Below are 18,207 nucleotides of genomic sequence, written 5' to 3'. Positions count from 1 at the left end.
AGAGAGGGAGGGGCCAGAAGGCAGTAGACACTTTCCAGCCATGATTAGGCAGGGGAAGAACCTTGCCCTCAGCTTGCTTGTGGCCTGGTTTCACAGTCATCTGAAGGGGGATAAGAGGAGCAATACTTCTTACAAGTGTATATTTTCAGACTCCATGCTAATCCCAAAATCATTCAAGAGACCAGAGTTGGGGGTGTGCTCAGGAGGTTGGTGTATTTATCTATCCATAAAGAGTATCACTCACAGGTTCTACAGCACAGGACTTAATGCTCATGCTAACCTACCTTCTCTTCCTCTCAGACATATTTGCTAATATACCTTATACTCCTCCTGAAGAACTGCCGCGACTGTGCGGCGGGGAAACACGTGTTGAGGAATTGCTGCTTTATACACCTCCAAGTTGAGGAACTTGTTCGCTACACCACCAGACCTAGTGAATTTAACTAAGGACTTTGAGGAATTGCTGATTTACATACCTCCAAGTTGAGGACTTTGTTCGTTACACCAACCCACAAGGATCAAAAGACCTAGTGAATCCAACTTAGGACTTTCAACTCATAAGGATCCATTTCAACCTACAAAAAGACTTAGTGAATCCAACTAAGGACTTCTAAACCCATTAGGATCAAAACTTAGTGAAAGTAACTAAGGACTTAGTCTCGTATCGATTGGACTCAAACATCAACTTAGTGAAAATAACCATTTGATGTCCACAATTTTTTGATTTACAAGTGTCAATCTCTGAAATTTCAAATTAAAAATTAACTATTCTCTGAAAACCTATCATTTGTGTACATATTTTATTTTGAGAAGCGCAACAGGAGGGCTTATTCTCTTCAAACACTGTGGCAAATGTCTATCTCATCCATACACATAAGTCAAAACAGTTGGCTTTGCCAGTGCCTGTTGAAATGTGTCGTGTACCCTCATTGTGGACTGCTAGTGCTGCCCTTGCAAGGCCACCTGTTCATGATTCTGGTTCCAGCGTGTCTGGAGTGGGGAAGGGGTCTGGAAGGAAGCACCCACGCATATTTTGATTGGGACGGGCGGCATTTCATACTATGGCTTGTGATGGCACTGGGTTGACGGGAGGAGGGGTCACAACCATAGATTCTGGATCCCTTCATTGTTTTGGTTTGGTTGGGGGTCCAAAGGCATCTGTGTCCCGGGCCCCTAAATTCCTTAAGATGGCCCAGAATGCACCTGGCAAGAAAGGGAAGCCAAACCTCTCGTATTGCTTACAAAAAGTTGCAACTAGTCCACAAATCTATCTCTAGAAAACATGCAACAATGATATACTGAAAATCATATGCATTTATTATGGCACATATGTAAAACTATATTTTCACCCATAATATACAATATTAGAAACGCACCTAGTATACTATAGGAACAGTGCATTTCACCCCAATACTTATGTGTGGGTCCACTGTCTCAATGGGTAGCCAACATAAATTAACAGGGTGGAGAACAAGGGAATCACAAAATCCCAGGTGAAGCCCCTGCATGGGCCTGTCCAATTAAGTGCAGTGTCCTAAACACACAACCCACCCCTGTTACAAGTAGGAGGTCTTGGACCAGGTGGTCAGCACCTAACGCATATAGTTATGAAACCAGCAAAAAGGTGCTGCAGGTATTTCAATCCACAGGAAAATGAGTCTAAAAATCTCTGATGCCAGCGATGACACATCACAATAATTTTGACCCTCTGGAACATAGTATTAGAAATAATACAAAGGCAAACATATTCAACGTGCTGATAGAGGGTAGAAAACAATTCAAAACCATAGTCAAAGGACTACAAGAATTAAAGATACATTTTAGGAAAAGTTACCTTTGCAATACGCTTCAACCGCCAACATTAGCTACAGTGTAACAATACAGTTGCCATGAGAGAAGTGCAGAACAGGACTTCAAAAATGCATAAAGAAATCAGAGGCATGTACTAAACTTCTAATTCCTTGGTCCAGAGCTCACTGAAAGCACCGTGGATACAGGAAAAAAATGCACAGGGTCAAGTAGGTACCCCCAGAGTTATGTAAGGTGAATGCCAGGACATGTACAAAGTTCCATGGGATTCGGAGATAAAAGTCACTGGGCCTTTGGCTTTAATGAAGGTAAGTGTGGATTCCATGTCAAACAATCCCAGGGAAAACCAGACAAAACCCCAAGGAAAGAGAGGCCACAGCAGAGCAGAAAGACCCTCAATGTTAGTCCAAGGGAAATGCAGTTGAGAATCACCTCTACAGAAATTCGACCCCACACCAGAGTAGTTCCTGAGGGTAAATATTTGTAATAATTGCTCACCCCAGGACCCACAGATATGTACTCGCGTCAGCAGTTTCAGTGAAAAACGGCTCGGGCAGGACGAAACAAAACGGTAAGTGCAGTGCTTCTTTTCCAGCTGTGGTTACAGGATTCGGTGCCCAGTGGCTTGCACTCAGAGCCAGCGACGACTCACACGATCCAGAAAATCAACAAAGCACCTTCTCACATTTTTGACCTTCACGGCTGAAACAAATAACCCAGCAAGGAAGACTCATAGAAGGCGGGAGAACCCGTGACGATTGCTCCCGGCAGGTCGGTGCACAAAGCAGGAAGGCAGCTCAGCAGCAAATAATTTCAGGGCGTGGAGAACCACAGGAGGCACCTTGTGACATCCCAAGCAGAAGATCAGGCAAGGTGATGGTAAACCAAATCCCCTCAAGGTGACACCAGCGACCCACAGCCAAGCAAAAGACCCTGGCAGTAAACAGCGGGATGTGGTGGTAAACAGACAAGAAAATTGATCCAGCATGGAAGACTTGCCGCAGAAGAAGAATTCAGGAAGCCCGGATTATAGTTGGTGAGACAAACTCATTTAGCAAGCCAGCCGACCTGCTTCTTCCAAGCAACAGAACAAAGCAGCAAGAGAGGGAATCGGGGACCAGGCATGGCCTCAGCCCATTTCAAAAAGGGGCTTGCTCAGCAATCGCTAGCGGGAGTAAGGGGCAAAGGGTCAGATGACGAACCAAACTGGTTGCTCAGTAGGACTGCTACTCAGTCTAGACAGACAGGAAGCGAGAGGGAGTCTTCAGGTATTTACACTGCTCTAAACCAGTTCAAACTAACATGGAGGGTGTCAGAATGGCCTTTTTTGAGGGAACTTGATGGTCACCCTGAACAAAGGGGAGCCCTAAAACGCAAAATGGCCAAGAGCAGAATTAAAAAAAAAAAACGCTGGTATGACAATTGCTGCCAAAACTGGTACATTAGGCTACAAATGTGATAAAACGGCTTGTGAAGCAAACACTAAAGTAAAGCTACCACCAACCTACTCCCTGAAACCAGTGTAGGGTAACAGAATAACCATAGGGCAATAATGGTGTGCCTGAGAGGCCCCCAGAGCACCAGCTATTTTAGGTGGGACCTACTACGATATACCGTAAACAAGGTAAAAAGGGTGGCCGCGGCAGGGGACTTCTCGCAGGCCCGCAAACATAAGCATCAGATACATCAGCAGTTGGGGTGCCAGTTAATTAGCAGTATTTATTTATTTATTTATTGTTCACTTGTTAGGCGCTTATACAGGAAACAACACTGTTTCAAAGCGCCTACAGGGCAGCAGGGAGGGGCCAGGGGATGATAGAAATGTAATTACAACACTGTTAAATAATTAAGTACAACAAAATAAGAAGAGAAAATTGGGAGGGGAAGATGAACCTACTATGCCTTGTGAGCGTTCAGAATGTGTAAGTGCAGAGGGGTGGGTAGTATAGGATAGGTGATGTGGTGCTCATGGAGAGCAGCAGGGGAAGTGCTAGGAGGAGAGTAAGTGCAATCTCCAGTGGTTTACACTACAATGTATGGTGGAGCTGAGATGCCAGCACCCAAACACAGTGAGGAGTCATTGCGAGGTCAAATTAGCAGCATGCCAATTCTGCCTTTCCTCAAGATGGCCACGGCCGCGGTATAAATCGAATCAATAAACACTTTACTAGACACACACTGGACTGAGGTGAAAGAAAAGGAAGTAAACCCATCACAGGCACCCTAGCTGACTGAGCCACAGGTCACCCACGTTATCCCATTAGCGAACCCTTTTCCACAAACGGCACAATATAAAAAGGGGCTTAGAGTAGCCATCACTGAGTGAAGTAGTGCAGAGTGAGCGGATAGAGCAAGATAGCAGGAGAAGGAAGGGGCTAGGCAGAAGGTTAGGGAAGTGAAATAACTAGGAAGAGCAGAAGGAACAGGAAGGTGAGAGGGAGGGGTTGGAGTAGGGAAAATATGGATGGAGGAGAAGGTCCTCATATCGGGTAAATTGGAGTTGGAGGAGAAAGAAAAAGAGAGAGAGGTACTTCAAAAGAAGGAAAAGGGATAGAAACATCAAAAGAGAAGGAGTAGGCTGAGACGACTTTGCCAGAGGTTGGAGAGATGGAGGGTTAGGGAGAGGGAAGGAAGGGCAACAAGATAGAAAGTAGGGACAAAAAACCACTCAGAAGTGGTGGAATACATTTCCACATAGGACAGAAGGAGAAGGATGAGAGAGGGAGGGGCCAGAAGGCAGTAGACACTTTCCAGCCATGATTAGGCAGGGGAAGAACCTTGCCCTCAGCTTGCTTGTGGCCTGGTTTCACAGTCATCTGAAGGGGGATAAGAGGAGCAATACGTCTTACAAGTGTATATTTTCAGACTCCATGCTAATCCCAAAATCATTCAAGAGACCAGAGTCTGTGGTGGGATCCTGAGAGAACTCCCTATGGGGGGCAACTGAAAAACCAGAGCCTGCGGGAGCACCTGGGAGATCAGAGTCTGCAGTGGACTCCTGAGAGACAAGAGCCTGCGGGGCGCTCCAGAGAGACCAGACATTATGGGGAGATCATAGGAGGCCAGAGCCTGTGATGGAGACTTGAGAGACCAGAGGCTGTGAGGTGCTCCTGAGAGGCCAGAGCCTACAGGGAGCTCCTGGGAGATCAGACCCTGGGAGGCTAGAGTCTGTGGTGGGCTCCTGAGAGACAAGAGCCTGTGGGGCGCTCCAGAGAGACTAGACTTTATGGAGAGTTCCTGGGAGATCAGAGCCTCTAGTAGGGTCCTGAGAGATCAGAGTCTGTTGTGCTTCCGCAGAGACCAGAAACTGGGATCGGCTCCAGAGGATGTGGGAAGCTCCTAAGAAACCAGAAAATGCAGGGAGCTCCTGAGAGGCCAGAGCCTAAAGGGAGCTCCTGGGAGATCAGACCCTGGGAGGCTAGAGTCTGTGGTGAACTCCTGAGAGACAAGAGCCTGCAGGGAGCTCCTGAGAGACCAGAGCTTGTTGTGGATTCTGCAGAGATCAGATCCTGTGGTGGGCTCCTTAGAGATCAGAGCTTATGTTGAACGTGTGAACTTTCCTAGCACCATTGACTGGCAGTGTAACAAAAATGGCTGAAGTCTGACAATCCACCCAGGTAGATAGAGAAGTAATGGACTGTTAGTGGCTGAACCGCAAGGCAGCAGAGTAGTAGTGCCCAGCACCATTAACTGTACTAGAAAACCCATGAGGGCCAACCATTGACCAGACAGCTAAAGAAGGTCCATGGATCCCATGGAACCTCATGAAATGTTAGACACTAAGCAATTTAGACTAGGCGTTTTGTCCCTCTATCGCTTGACTAATTTTCCTGGAACCGCTGCACTGTTACATTGAAACGTAGCCCAGTTTTGTTAGAAATACGTTCTCTAAGATCCTACAGGCCTTACTCCAACCTCTGTTTTGACAGCAATAAATAATAGGTGTGGGTCTCCCATGAATCGCTAGACCTCTGACACCCCCAAATTGTTCTATGATTGTTTTCTACACAAAATGCTGCATGGAGTGCAGCTTCTCTAATCAAATGTTGGCAATGATAACACAATTGAGCACATGCCTTGAGTGGATGGGTGTCTTCTCCAACACCCCCAGCTCCCCGGAATGTGAATGGCTTTTCCTGTTCATGTACTGACATGTCTTTCTGAGCAGCTGCAGGCATGTGGCATTCGATGCAGTCGCTCAGCTGCACCATCTGCCATCAACCCAAGTAGAAGGATCTGTGAGTCTTCACCCATCAATAAAATGCATCCAGTCATTGCCCCCTCCGATCCACCCAACTAAACCCATCAACCCATCCATACAGTGACATACCTTCCTCAGCAGCTGCAGGTCCTGCATGTAGAAGGTGATGTAGAAGAGGACTGCAAAGCAGTTGAAGAAACGGAACTAGGAAAGAGAAAAAGGAGTTACCGTCAGATTTTCCCAGGGATAGACCCCCTCGCCAATGCGCCAGCAGCCATCACTCTCCAGGATACCCTGCCTGTTCCTGACGACATCCCAGGCGGTCTCATATTGTCATACCTCCCCCGCAGGCGTGCCTCTGTGCACCCAGGTCTGCCTGATCCTTCTGCAGGCCGGGGCAGGTGCACATCAGCTCTATGTTTGGAGTGCAAAGGAGAGCCCTGGGACTTTATGTCTGGCTTTGTTTCCCTCAGCAATCACACATCCAATATCGGACTGTTAATCCTTTTTAGTGGTCAGCGGGCCACCTCTTTGCATAATGCCCATGAAACCTGAATTCTTATTGGCTGTCATATTAATGCCACATGGGTCTCTTGTATGTAATGAGGTGCCAATCATGCTATTGAACTGTTTTAATTCCCTGTCATACACGGGAAAGGAAAGGCAACCAAGCTTTGACATTCAAAAACATGTATCCTTTTTTATTTTATTTTTTATTTATTTACTTACAATTTTATATACAAACAAATGATAAACCATTGAGCAAGCATAATAATGAATTAAGAAGAGAGAAGGAAGTGAGAAGAGAAAAAAAACAAAACAAGCTTAAAAGGAGTCGTTAAACATATTCCAAATGTTCTCATACAATGACAGCTTATGTTTCAATTTAAAAATAATTTTTTCAGTTCTCGAAAGACAGTGCATCTCCTGAACCCAATCCTCAAAAGAAGGGGGGACCCGGCTTTTCCGTCCGCGTAGTATTATTCTTTTGGCCACAATGGTAGATCGAAAAAAACATTTTTTGAAAGCAGAGCTAAGATCAGGCAGTCCTGTATCATCACCTAGAATCAGTGTCTTGAAATCCAAAACACACCCTCCACCAGTAATCTTGTCACACACATCACAAACATCGTTCCAAAAACCCCTGACTCTCGCACAGCTCCACAACATGTGTTCCAAAGATCCAACCTCCTGAGCACATCCCCAACACACAACACTGTCTGTTATGCCCCTCTTGTGTAATGATTCCGGACACCAGTATACACGATTAAGAATCTTAATTTGCCTAGACCGTTCTCCCAAACAAATTCAGCTAACATAAGGATACATTTCTGCATAAATTCTGCCGACAACCGAAATGAATCTCAGAACCAATCCTGTCACTCCAAACTTCCCGAAGTCTGTCATTACTCTGAAAGCGTGACAAAAATAACTTATACATTCTAAATTCTGCTGGCCAAACCCCCTTCCTTTCCATTCAAGTTGCCCAAAAAGATGTTCAAACCTAGGGTTTTTGACCAGTCAACTTCACCCACCGATCTCTTCAAACGTCTGTAAGCGGAATCCGACAAATTACCAAGACCCCATCTGTAGAGGTGTCACGGTAATACAGTAGTATTAGTTTTATGACGGTACGATAACCTTCTTGCCAAATGATGGTATATCATGGTTATCGCGGTATAGCAGGTGGAGTTAACTAATCTTAACAAATATTTTCTAAAAGGTCATAAATTGTCAGATTTATCAACACAAACAAAACCAGGCACCCAGGGCCAGAATTGGGCTTTTCAACATACTTTCCACTGAAATGCCACCCCTTGCTTCCACCAAACACAAACACACGTGTGGAGAGGAGGATGGGGGGTGGGGAGCCCTGCTGCAACTGGCAAAGCAAACTGAATAGCTTTTCTTAAGTGGTCATTTAGGCTTTTAGCTCCCCCACTGGCTACTGGTGAAGATGAACATGTTGCCATCTTGATAACCTGCATGCCACAGATCAATGGAGGCTGATGGTAGTATACGCTTGTGCGCTTACACACACACACGCACCTCTCTCTTTACGTAACAGCCTTTAGTTTACTTGCGGGCCAAAAGGTGTTCAGTAATCACGGACATGTTACCCTTTGGTATGGCAGCAGGGAATACCCACAGAGATTAGTGAATTTCGCAGTGTGACTTATATGTAAATTCAATGATAGAGCCAGGGAAATCCCCCATTGTCATATGTTTAGCAAACATTATCCATTATAAATATATAAACCCAAAAGCCGCCAACCCAAAGTAAACCTTTTTCCTTCTTGGCACTGTATTTATTCTTCCTATTGCCAACATATTGATTTTGTGTCAGGCACGTGTGGTTTATGGAATGGCATTAAAAACTGCTCCAACTGAAACTACTTTGCAGACGGCACATCCAACAGTGCAAGACCAAGACTGCGCAGCACTTGCTTACTGCAGCCTTTACAAATCAGATTGAAAAGCACACTTAATGGTATAAATGGTATACCGGTATAAACAATGTGACGGTATTATTGTTCATTTAAGTGGTTCACGGTATCTTTAACGGTATACCGTTATACCGTTACATCCCTACCCATCTGTCTCTTATCTCAGCAGCAGTTAACCATCTACCGTCCTTCCCTAAATCAGAAATCTGTCAGGAACCAATCGGGCTAAAAAATCATTTTTGAGTTATCCCAAATCTTTGGATTCAGCCAAATGTAGGCCCTCTTGCACTTAAAGGCGTCAAAACCCAATAACGCCAACACCTCACACCAAGAAGTGCGCAAAAAAGCTGTCACCAATAGTTTGTTCACAGAGCCTCTTGTTTTAGTGGTCAATAAAGCTTCTGGGCCAAGCGGCCCAAATTCATTCGATTCCGCTACCACCCAGTGATCTAACTCACCACTCAAAAAGGGAAGAAAAGAATGAGATGAGAAGGCTAAGTGATAGGCTTTAAAATTCGGGACCCCCAATCCACCCAGATGAATAGGAAGCTGTAATTTCCAAAAAGCCAGTCTCAGAGGTTTTCTATCCCATATATATTCCTGAACAAGACGGTCCAAATCTTTCCAATAGCAGTTTTTAATCCTCAAAGGAAGTATACCAGCCACAAAATTGATCTTAGGAGTCAAGTTCATTTTTAAGGCATTTACCTTACCCCATAGCGACAGATTAAGAAGAGCCATCTGCCCACGTCCATTTTACAATCTTGAATGACCCTGCGCATGTTTTGATCGACCATAAGTGAGACAGGAGACGTAAGCCAAACGCCCAAGTAGCGTAAGCGCTTATCACACCACTGAAATCCCAGACCCGTAACTAGATTTTTATCACAGCTGTGAGAAAGAGGTAAAATCTCTGACTTTAGCCAATTGATCTCGTAACCTGAACAGCATGAAAATCAGATAATATCCGCATCAGACAGGGAAGAGACACATCCAAATCCTGAAGCACCAACAAGAGATCATCTGCATACAGCCACGCCTTCTGCACAACACCCCAGCAACCAACACCATGCAAATCAGTTTCATTTTTTATACAAATTGCCAAGGGTTCAATTGCCAACGGAAACAAAAGAGGCGACAACGGACACCCCTGACGAGTGCCCTGTTCCAAACTGAAGGACTCTGAGATAACCCCGTTAGTCTTCACATCCACCGTTGGATTGGCATATAAAAGTGCAACCCAAGAAATGAAATCCTCACCAAGATTCATCTCTCTCAGTACTGAATACAAATAGTCCCATTAAACCCTGTCAAAAGCTTTCTCAGCATCAAGGGAAAGGACAGCAGCCCTGCAGTCGGTCGCACCAGCAATCTCCATGAAGAGCAACAATTTCCTAATGTTACTAGACGTACGTCTGTTTTTCATAAATCCAGACTGTTCCACATCAATACATTTAGGCAATAATTTTTCCAAACGTAAGGCCAGAACCTTAGCCAAGATTTTATTGTCAGTATTGATAAGATTGATGGGACGGTAACTTGCCGGAGACTGCCGTCCTTTCCCTTTTTAAAAAAAACAGAGATAGAAGCATGACTCGTACTTTTAGGCAGAGACCCGTCAATCTACAAGCAATGAACACATCTTTCAAAAGCTCCAGTGCCGAATTTGGAAGAATTCTATAAAAATCACATGGAAGCCCATCGGGACCCGGGGATTTACCACCATTCAGCTTTGAAATTGCATTTTTGATCTCCTCAATGGTCACCGCCTCACCAAGAAGATGACTTTCTACATCCTGAATCTTAGGAAGATGAACATTCCTGAAGGAAGTCCCCTCCCCTGCCAGAGATGCCAGCCTCATTGCTATATAAACTCATGTAAAAGTCACAAAAGACAGAATTTATTTTTCTAGGATCAAACGTAATTAAACTTCCTTATCAACAATAGAAGTAATAGCAGATTCCGAAACCCTCTTTTTCAACCTGTAAGCAAGCCATTTATCGTACCTCTCGCCTTTTTCAAAATATGTACAGCGAGAGTAGAATAAACTATGTTCTGCGCTAAGCAACAAGATGTCCTCCATCTCCTTCTTAAGTTTTTTCAATGTCACCAGTTTTGCTGAATTAGACAGGTCAAGCATTAAATCCTTAGAAATCTCGCAGATTTTAAGATCAAGTTCCAATCTGCTTCTCTCTTCCCTTTTCCGTTTACCACTAGACAACCCAAGGCAAATACCACGCATACAACATTTAAAGCTCTCCCACAAGGTCGCCAAACTGATCTCATCTGAACGATTATCCTCAACAAAATAATTAGCCTCTGATACAATTTGTTCTAAAATATCATCATCTAACAAAATCGATGTATTCAGTTTGCATGAAAACGACCTGTCACATTGAAATTTCAGATTCAACCGTATCTCCACTGGGGCATGTTCACTCAATAGAATATTACCGATTACACATGAGACAAAGCTCTCCGACACCGTCCCACCCGTAAAAAGCATGTCCAGTCTGGAATACACCCCATGGGCACCCGAAAACAAACTATATTGACGTTTATCCTGGTTCATGAGTCGCCAATTATCCTTCAAGTTGTGTTCCGCCAAAAGTGACAAGAGAGCCCTATGGTGATGATCACATCGCACTATCCGTCCGACCTGACTACGGTCGAGTAGAGGGTCAATAACAGTATTAAAGTCACCTCCGAGAAGAATATTAGGTGTGTCAAATTCTAAAAGAGTGTGCGCGACCATTCCAAAAAAAGAGCCGTCGTCCATTGTAGGAGCATACACATTGCAAAGAGTCACTAGAGTCCCCTGAAACTCAACCAACAAGACAATCATTCTCCCATCCTTATCAGCACGCTCTCACAAAATTTTCATAGGTATTTTTTCCCGAAATAAAATGGCCATACCCCTGGCTCTTGAAGTGAAAGAAGAACCAAAAGCAGCGCCAATCCACTCCTTCTCTAACTTCGAAATGTCATCACTTAAAATGTGTGTCTCTTGTAAGAAGCATATATCTGCATTCATGTCACGAGGCATTGTAAACACTTTCTTTTTCTTCAGGATGTTATTAACCCCATTCACATTCCATGAGACAACAGAAAGATCTTTTACAACCCCACTGTGATGTGAAGTCATCATTGAAACCTCAGTAGAAAAGACAAAGAAAGAAAAGAAAGAAAAACTAAAAACAGGAGCAAAGAAGACAAATAATAAAAACATGTATCCTTGAGTGCTGTTGGCCAAGGAATTTAAGCAATTGTTAATATTAAAATGATTGGACAGTTCCTTTAGAAACTTCTGTTGGTGGTGAATATTTTGGCAATTGAGTATTCCCATCCATAGGCTTCAGCACCAGCAGTGTCTCCTGCACACGAGTGGTGCCTGGGTGGCCAGTCTGTGCACCATGTTGGGCACCACATTCTTAACACATTCTTAACACATTCTTAACACATTCTCAACACTAATCTTAACTAGAAACGCTTGTGTACAGACGCGTTGTAAATGACTTATCATATCATATCGTGGCACTGGATGTTCTCTTGGTTTAGCATAGTTTGGATAAACTTCCACTCCCAACATAAGCAGGCAATGGCAACATCATGGCCAATTAGGAAGCAGTTTTCTGTGGATGCCAGATTAGGATTAGGAAATTTGGGGATTCTTGTTTTCTGGTAGACTTAATTATGTAATATTGTTTTATGATCATTACACCAGAGTTTGTCACAGTGTGATGGAAAGGTGAGAAGGAATGTGTGCAACACCAGATTCTTGAGCGTCTAAATGGGCAGTAACTCTTATTTAATGGGCAGCTGCCCCAATGATCATGCTATGATAGACCTCAAAGAAAGACCCATGAATATAGCTGATGGATGGTGATGACAGCATCCTGCAGTCATTCCTTAAATGAAGGTGGGATCCTCCCAATGTCTCAAAACAGATAGTGCAGCTGAATGGGCGACAATGCACAATAGGCAGTTATGGAGAGAGGGAAAGATGAATTTACCCCTAAGATCTAGGAGTTGTAAACATCTCACCCATCATCCAAGAAAAGACACAGTACTCAAGTCCTCACAGAGTTTATTGGAGGCCAGATTAGAAAACCCTGGTACGCACCAGAAGCACTTTGAGGGTTAATTGGTACTGGAACGCGGACTCCACTCGATGGTTTTCTGCGTGATGGGAAAAAGAACAGAAGATTAGGAAGAATTGTACATAGGCAGTAACTGACACAAGGGACTAGGGAACAGATGAGTTGAGGTTCTAGTCAGAGACAATGCTGTGTACCGTGGCAAATGAAGGATCGAGGATCTACACAAAGCCAGGGTAATGGAGTGGAGGGACATACGCAAGTGAATGTACACAGTCAGGGACACGTATATACACAGGAGGGGTCAAGGGAACACACACCAGAATGCAGAGTGGCATATACACAGAGAAAGATTCAGGAATATGCACAGCAGAGCTCAAGGCATAAGCACAGAGACAAGGGTATACTGCTAAAGGGAGATCCCATGTGGGGACCTGGCATACTAAAATTAAGTCATGATATCACTTCTTTTTGTAAATCTGAAACCCAAAGAGTATGGACTGGTGGCAGCTTTCATCTGATTATGAAATATGAGCCATATGTTTGTTATTGCTATATACTCTGCCTAAGGCCACCCCGCAACGTTCCTCCTGCCAGCACACAGTAAATGCCCAGGTGCAGATATGGAAGCACAAGAGCTGGATTTCTGGCACATGTCCTTCCCATGGTCCTGCTAAGAAAGCGGGCCTCATTACGACCCAGGCGGTCCGGAAACAACGGTGGCGGTAAACCCGCCGCCACCATTGTTTCCGGACCGCCTGAGTCCGACCCCTGCAGGCGGGAGGTGATGTTCCCGCCAGGTCTGACCTGGCGGGTTTAACACCTCCCGCATGCAGGCGGACGAGGAAACACCGGCAGCATTACGAGATGCTGCCGGTGTTTCCATGATCCCCATTTCCATCGAGTCCCATAGGACTCAATGGGAATGGGGATTTACACCATTCCGCCTCCGTGATTCCCGGAAAACCGGGGTTGTAATGCCCCTGTAATTCCGGGAATCACGGAGGCGGAATGGTAATACGAGTCCAGCGTTAATCAGGCGGTTTTACCGCCTCGGTTAACGCCGGACTCGTAATGAGGCCCAATGACTTTTCCCTAAATAAAACGTATACAGTAAAAAAAGAAAGACAAAAAGAAAAAAGAAAGTCATGACTGATTTGGAATCAGGTCTAACCTGTTGCAGAGGGAGTGAGTGTGGGTGTGTGTGCGTGCGTGCGTGTGTGTACGTACATGTGTGGCACAATGGACCATCTTCTCAAAAATATATATATTTTTTAAATAAAAAATGATGTAGTTTACAAATTAAACTTTTCATTTTCGAACTTCATCTTAAATCATAAATGCTTTCAAATTCATCTTGAGACATCATAATAAACATTATGGCAGCTCTTTAAGTCTTTACGAATCGGTATCACCCATAATATTCTTCCAAAACTGAACAATGGTAAAAATCAGTTTATAGTCCATTCCTAAGAGGATCTGCGCCCATCTAGTCTCAGAGTCCATTTGTTTTGCAGATACCTTAAAGTAGTCTCTAAAAACGTTTCTCTTTTCCAACAATGCAGGACACTCCATGATGATATGATGGATTGTTTCTATCACGTTAATTTTGTTACAAAACCTGCATGTTGCAGTGATTTAGAAAGTTATTTCATTTTTGCCAACCTATATCTTGTCGGAAGGATATTTAGACGAAGTTTTAGATACAGGTCCCGAATCACTTTGTCTGGAAAGATCACCAGGTAGTCGGGGAGCTGATTGATTGCTCTTATCTCTGCGTCGCAATGTAGATTCCAGTGATACATGGATTTTTCTTTCAGCGTGTTGATCCAGTCATTACATAGGAATTTACGCTTGGCATAATGCAGACGGTTTAGCAGCGTTTCAAGCAATATATCTTCTCTTACCAATTTCGCTGCCATGTCCGATTTCCATGCATTCAGAGCTTTAGTAAAGATCGCATTTGCATTATTCCGTAGGATTTCAATTGGAGGGCTCTCATCATCGTTTATCACATCACATCACTTTGTGCCACTGTCCAGCCCTCTTGAAATGCACAGGTCACCTTTGAGAATACAGGCACATGCGCATTTCTAAAAATAATGCAAATGAAACAAGCACATTCTCTGCGCTCCTTTTCATTTGTGCTATTTTTTGTGAATCTGCCCCATAATCTACAAATTCCGCACTTTTCGTCACCACTATCATACTATTATCGATATTCACAATGGATGTTTGAAATTTCCACCGTTAATATCCCTTTTGGTTGTGCGAGCCGTACTCCCATCAGTCTTAATGCCGAAATAGCTTTTCCTTGATGTTATCAGGTATCAGGTCTGATCCCACATCAATAACAATATAAACAATTAGATCCTTGTCCCCTTTAAGGAAATATGAATTAATGTTTCTCCACGCTCCCTCTCATATTTGGGGTAGGCACAAGAGATTGTTTTCAAATAATCCTGGCTAGCACTTGGTGCAGACTGGCACATGGCTTCTAGGAACTGCATGAGAGGAATACCTTGTGGAGGTATTACTGTAGCTAGCTTAATTCTGTCTCTTTGATGTCACTAATACTACTGCCTTGCAGCCTGATCAGTAAGAAGGGGAGCTGGGCCAAAGGGAATACACCCTACATTCTCCATGTTACGGCACCATAGCTTCCCAAACTAGACAGTTGATTTGATTTGATTTTGATTGTGTTTATTTATAAGGCACTCAGAACGGACTAAACCATATAAAGGCGCAACTGGTAGATGAACAGGCCACCAAAAAGGAGTGCATGCAGGAATCCCTTTTAACAGAAGGATAAACCCACCGCACCCGCTCAGAGGTGGCCTTCACAGATGATGCAGAAGCCATGCTTTAGCCCATATGGGCCGGTCAGGAGCCCTGGGAGTCTAGATTAGGTGTCTTCTTGCTCTTAACAAGGGAGATAAGCTCATGTTGCAGAATTGGGGTCATCACACCCAAAACTGTGCCTGAAATCTATCCGTTGATTCATGTAACGGGCCTTCCCAGTGGTGCATTTGTCAACACTCTCTAAAGTGCATGCATTCACTCAAACACATTCAATGGTTTTGTGGAAACAATTAGATCTTTATCGCAAAGTGATGAACGATGATGAGATTCCTCCAATTGAAATCCTACGGAATAATGCAAATGCAATCTTTACTAAAGCTCTGAATGCATGGAAATCGGACATAGCAGCGAAATTGGTAAGAGAGGATATATCGCATGGAACGCTGCTAAACCGTCTGCAATATGCCAAGCGTAAATTCCTATGTAATGACTGGATCAACACGCTGAAAGAAAAATCCATGTATCACTTGAATCTACATTGCGACGCAGAGATAAGAGCAATCAATCAGCTCCCCGACTATCTGGTGATCTTTCCGGACAAAGTGTGATTCAGACCCTATATCTAAAGCTTCATCTAAATATCCTTCCGACAAGATATAGGTTGGCAAAAATGAAATTACTTCCGAAATCACTGCAACATGCAGGTATTGTAACAAAATTGACCTGATAGAAACAATCCATCATATCATCATGGAGTGTCCTGCATTGTTGGAAAAGAGAAACCTTTTTAGAGACTACTTTAAGATATCTGCAAAACAGATCCAGCCCCTGTACACACTTTAATGATGGAAGTGTATGACAGCCTCCAACCAACAACGTGGCTCGGAGAGTGCAGTTTTCTAAAACGGGCCATTAAAGTACCCCTCCCTGTGAAATGATAATAACAACAAAAAAACTATTTCCATCCCCATGTTACAGCTGTGGTTTAACCTGTGACTGTCACACCTCAAAACCAATTCACAGCAGGGTTAAAAATTACTCTGACAGGATTTGTGCCTCCATTAGGAAAGTCATTTGGGGGTCGTCAGGGGTCGCAGAGGTCTCCCTTGCTACCCGTTAAACATTTATTTTAAAAAAATATATAATTAGGAAAGTCCATTTGAGCCAAGTCACACATTCCATAACTCCACCTAGTGACCATCGCTGGAAGTTCATCTACAGTGCTGAGCCACAACAGCAAGGCATTGTCAGTATGCAAATTCGCTCAAATGCACACCTTTTTCTCCAGGAAATTGTCTTTGGCTATGAGGGCAGTGCTACTTTATACATATCTTAATCAACCCACGACAAGACATTTGCAAGGCTGCAAAGACAACTACATACCTGGTTTCACCATTATTAGGGATCATCAGTGCAGTACAGTCCTGACAGCCTTGTGGTTGGAGCATTTGGCCATGTTTTCACACAATGCCAAGAAATATATGGTGGGTTTAAACAGGTTTGGAAAAAAACTTTTCACCTGAAATGTGAAAGTAGGAAAGTCCATTTCAGCCAAGTGACACATTCCACAACGCCACCTGGTAGCCATTGCTAGAAGTTCATTTCCAGTTCTGAGCCACAAGAGCAAGGCATTGTGGGTATGCAAATGAGCTCAAATGCCTTTTTCTCCGGGAAATTGTTTTTGTTTAAGAGGGCAGTGTCAGTCTTGGGTTGATTAAGCTAGAGCAAGGAGATTTTCTGATGTTGTTGGACCTGGAGGATGCCTATTTCCACATCTCCATTCTCAAAAAGCACAGCAAGTTCCTGTGATTCGTAGTTCAGGGTCAGCACTACTAGTTCAAGGCTCTGCCTTTCTGCCTGAAGTCGGCCACAGGGTATTTACGAATCTTCATTTGCAGAGCTCCCACATATACCCCTATCTTGACAATTGGCTTGTGCGTGCCCCCTGGCAGTCCTTTTAAAGCTAGAACATGGCGAGGGCCGTACGTCTGCTGATGGAGCTGGGGTTCTCCATAAACTATCCGAAGTCTTGCTTGAAGCCATCTCAGGATGCTCTATTTCTGGATGCACGACTCAACACAGTGATGTGCTTGGGGTCTCCCTAGGAGAAGAGGGTGAAAACCATACAAGGCAAGGTGCAGCGCTTGTCGTCGGCCCATGCAGCGATGGTGTGATCCTTGAAGTCGCTTCTGGGCATGTTGTCCTCCTGCATAGACCTGTTCTCCTCGGCAGACTGCGCATGAGACCTCTCCAGGAGTTCTCCTAGATGCGAGGTGGATGCAAGTGTCAGGGAAGTTTACGGACAAGATCTCTCTCAACAAGGAGTTCCGTCTGGGCAATACATTGGTGGGGCATTCGGCAGAATCTCGTCCAGGGAGCTCCATTTCAGGTTCCTCCTTAGCAGGAGACGGTCACCACAGCTGCCTCTCTAGAGGGAGGGGGAGCCCACCCCGGCAGTTGCACGCAGGAGGCCTCTGGAGACTGGAGGAAAAGGACCTACACATCAACGTCCTGGAACTTCCGTCCGTATTCTGGGCCCTCAAGTCTTTCCTACCACCATTGAAGGACAAGGTGGTAAGGATCTTCACAGACAACACCACAACCATGTTCTACATCCAGAAACATGGGGGGACCTGGTCTCCAAGGATGTTCCTCGTTCCGTTTCACCTGGCGGGAGTCAAGCACACCATTGTGGACTCGCTCAGTAGGGAACTGCGTTCTTGCCACAGGGGGACCGCCTGTTGGATGAATGGGTAAGACCCCAGATCGATCTCTTTGTGATGGCAGCGAACTCCAAGGGCCAGAGGTTCGCCAGCAGGTTCCCTCAACCGAGGAGCTTGGGGGACGTGT

At 44.5% G+C, this 18,207-nt stretch overlaps 1 protein-coding gene across 1 annotated transcript in view; it reads right to left on the bottom strand.

Moving 5' to 3' along the window:
* Positions 1 to 18,207, bottom strand: part of LOC138447679 (anoctamin-10-like) — a 221,506-nt gene that overhangs the window by 72,275 nt on the left and 131,024 nt on the right. Inside the window, exons 7-8 of the mRNA XM_069603947.1 lie at positions 12,582 to 12,637; positions 6,140 to 6,214 (exon numbers count right to left, since the gene is read on the bottom strand). Of these exons, the coding sequence (XP_069460048.1) occupies positions 6,140 to 6,214; positions 12,582 to 12,637 (131 nt within the window). The remainder of the gene's footprint in view (positions 1 to 6,139; positions 6,215 to 12,581; positions 12,638 to 18,207) is intronic.

The sequence above is a fragment of the Ambystoma mexicanum genome, chromosome 1p (genome assembly GCF_040938575.1).
Source record: "Ambystoma mexicanum isolate Mex_15411 chromosome 1p, UKY_AmexF1_1, whole genome shotgun sequence".
In the NCBI taxonomy this organism is placed as follows: domain Eukaryota; kingdom Metazoa; phylum Chordata; class Amphibia; order Caudata; family Ambystomatidae; genus Ambystoma; species Ambystoma mexicanum.
The sequence above is the reverse complement of the archived record's forward strand: the minus strand, read 5'-3'. Positions and strand labels throughout refer to the sequence as shown.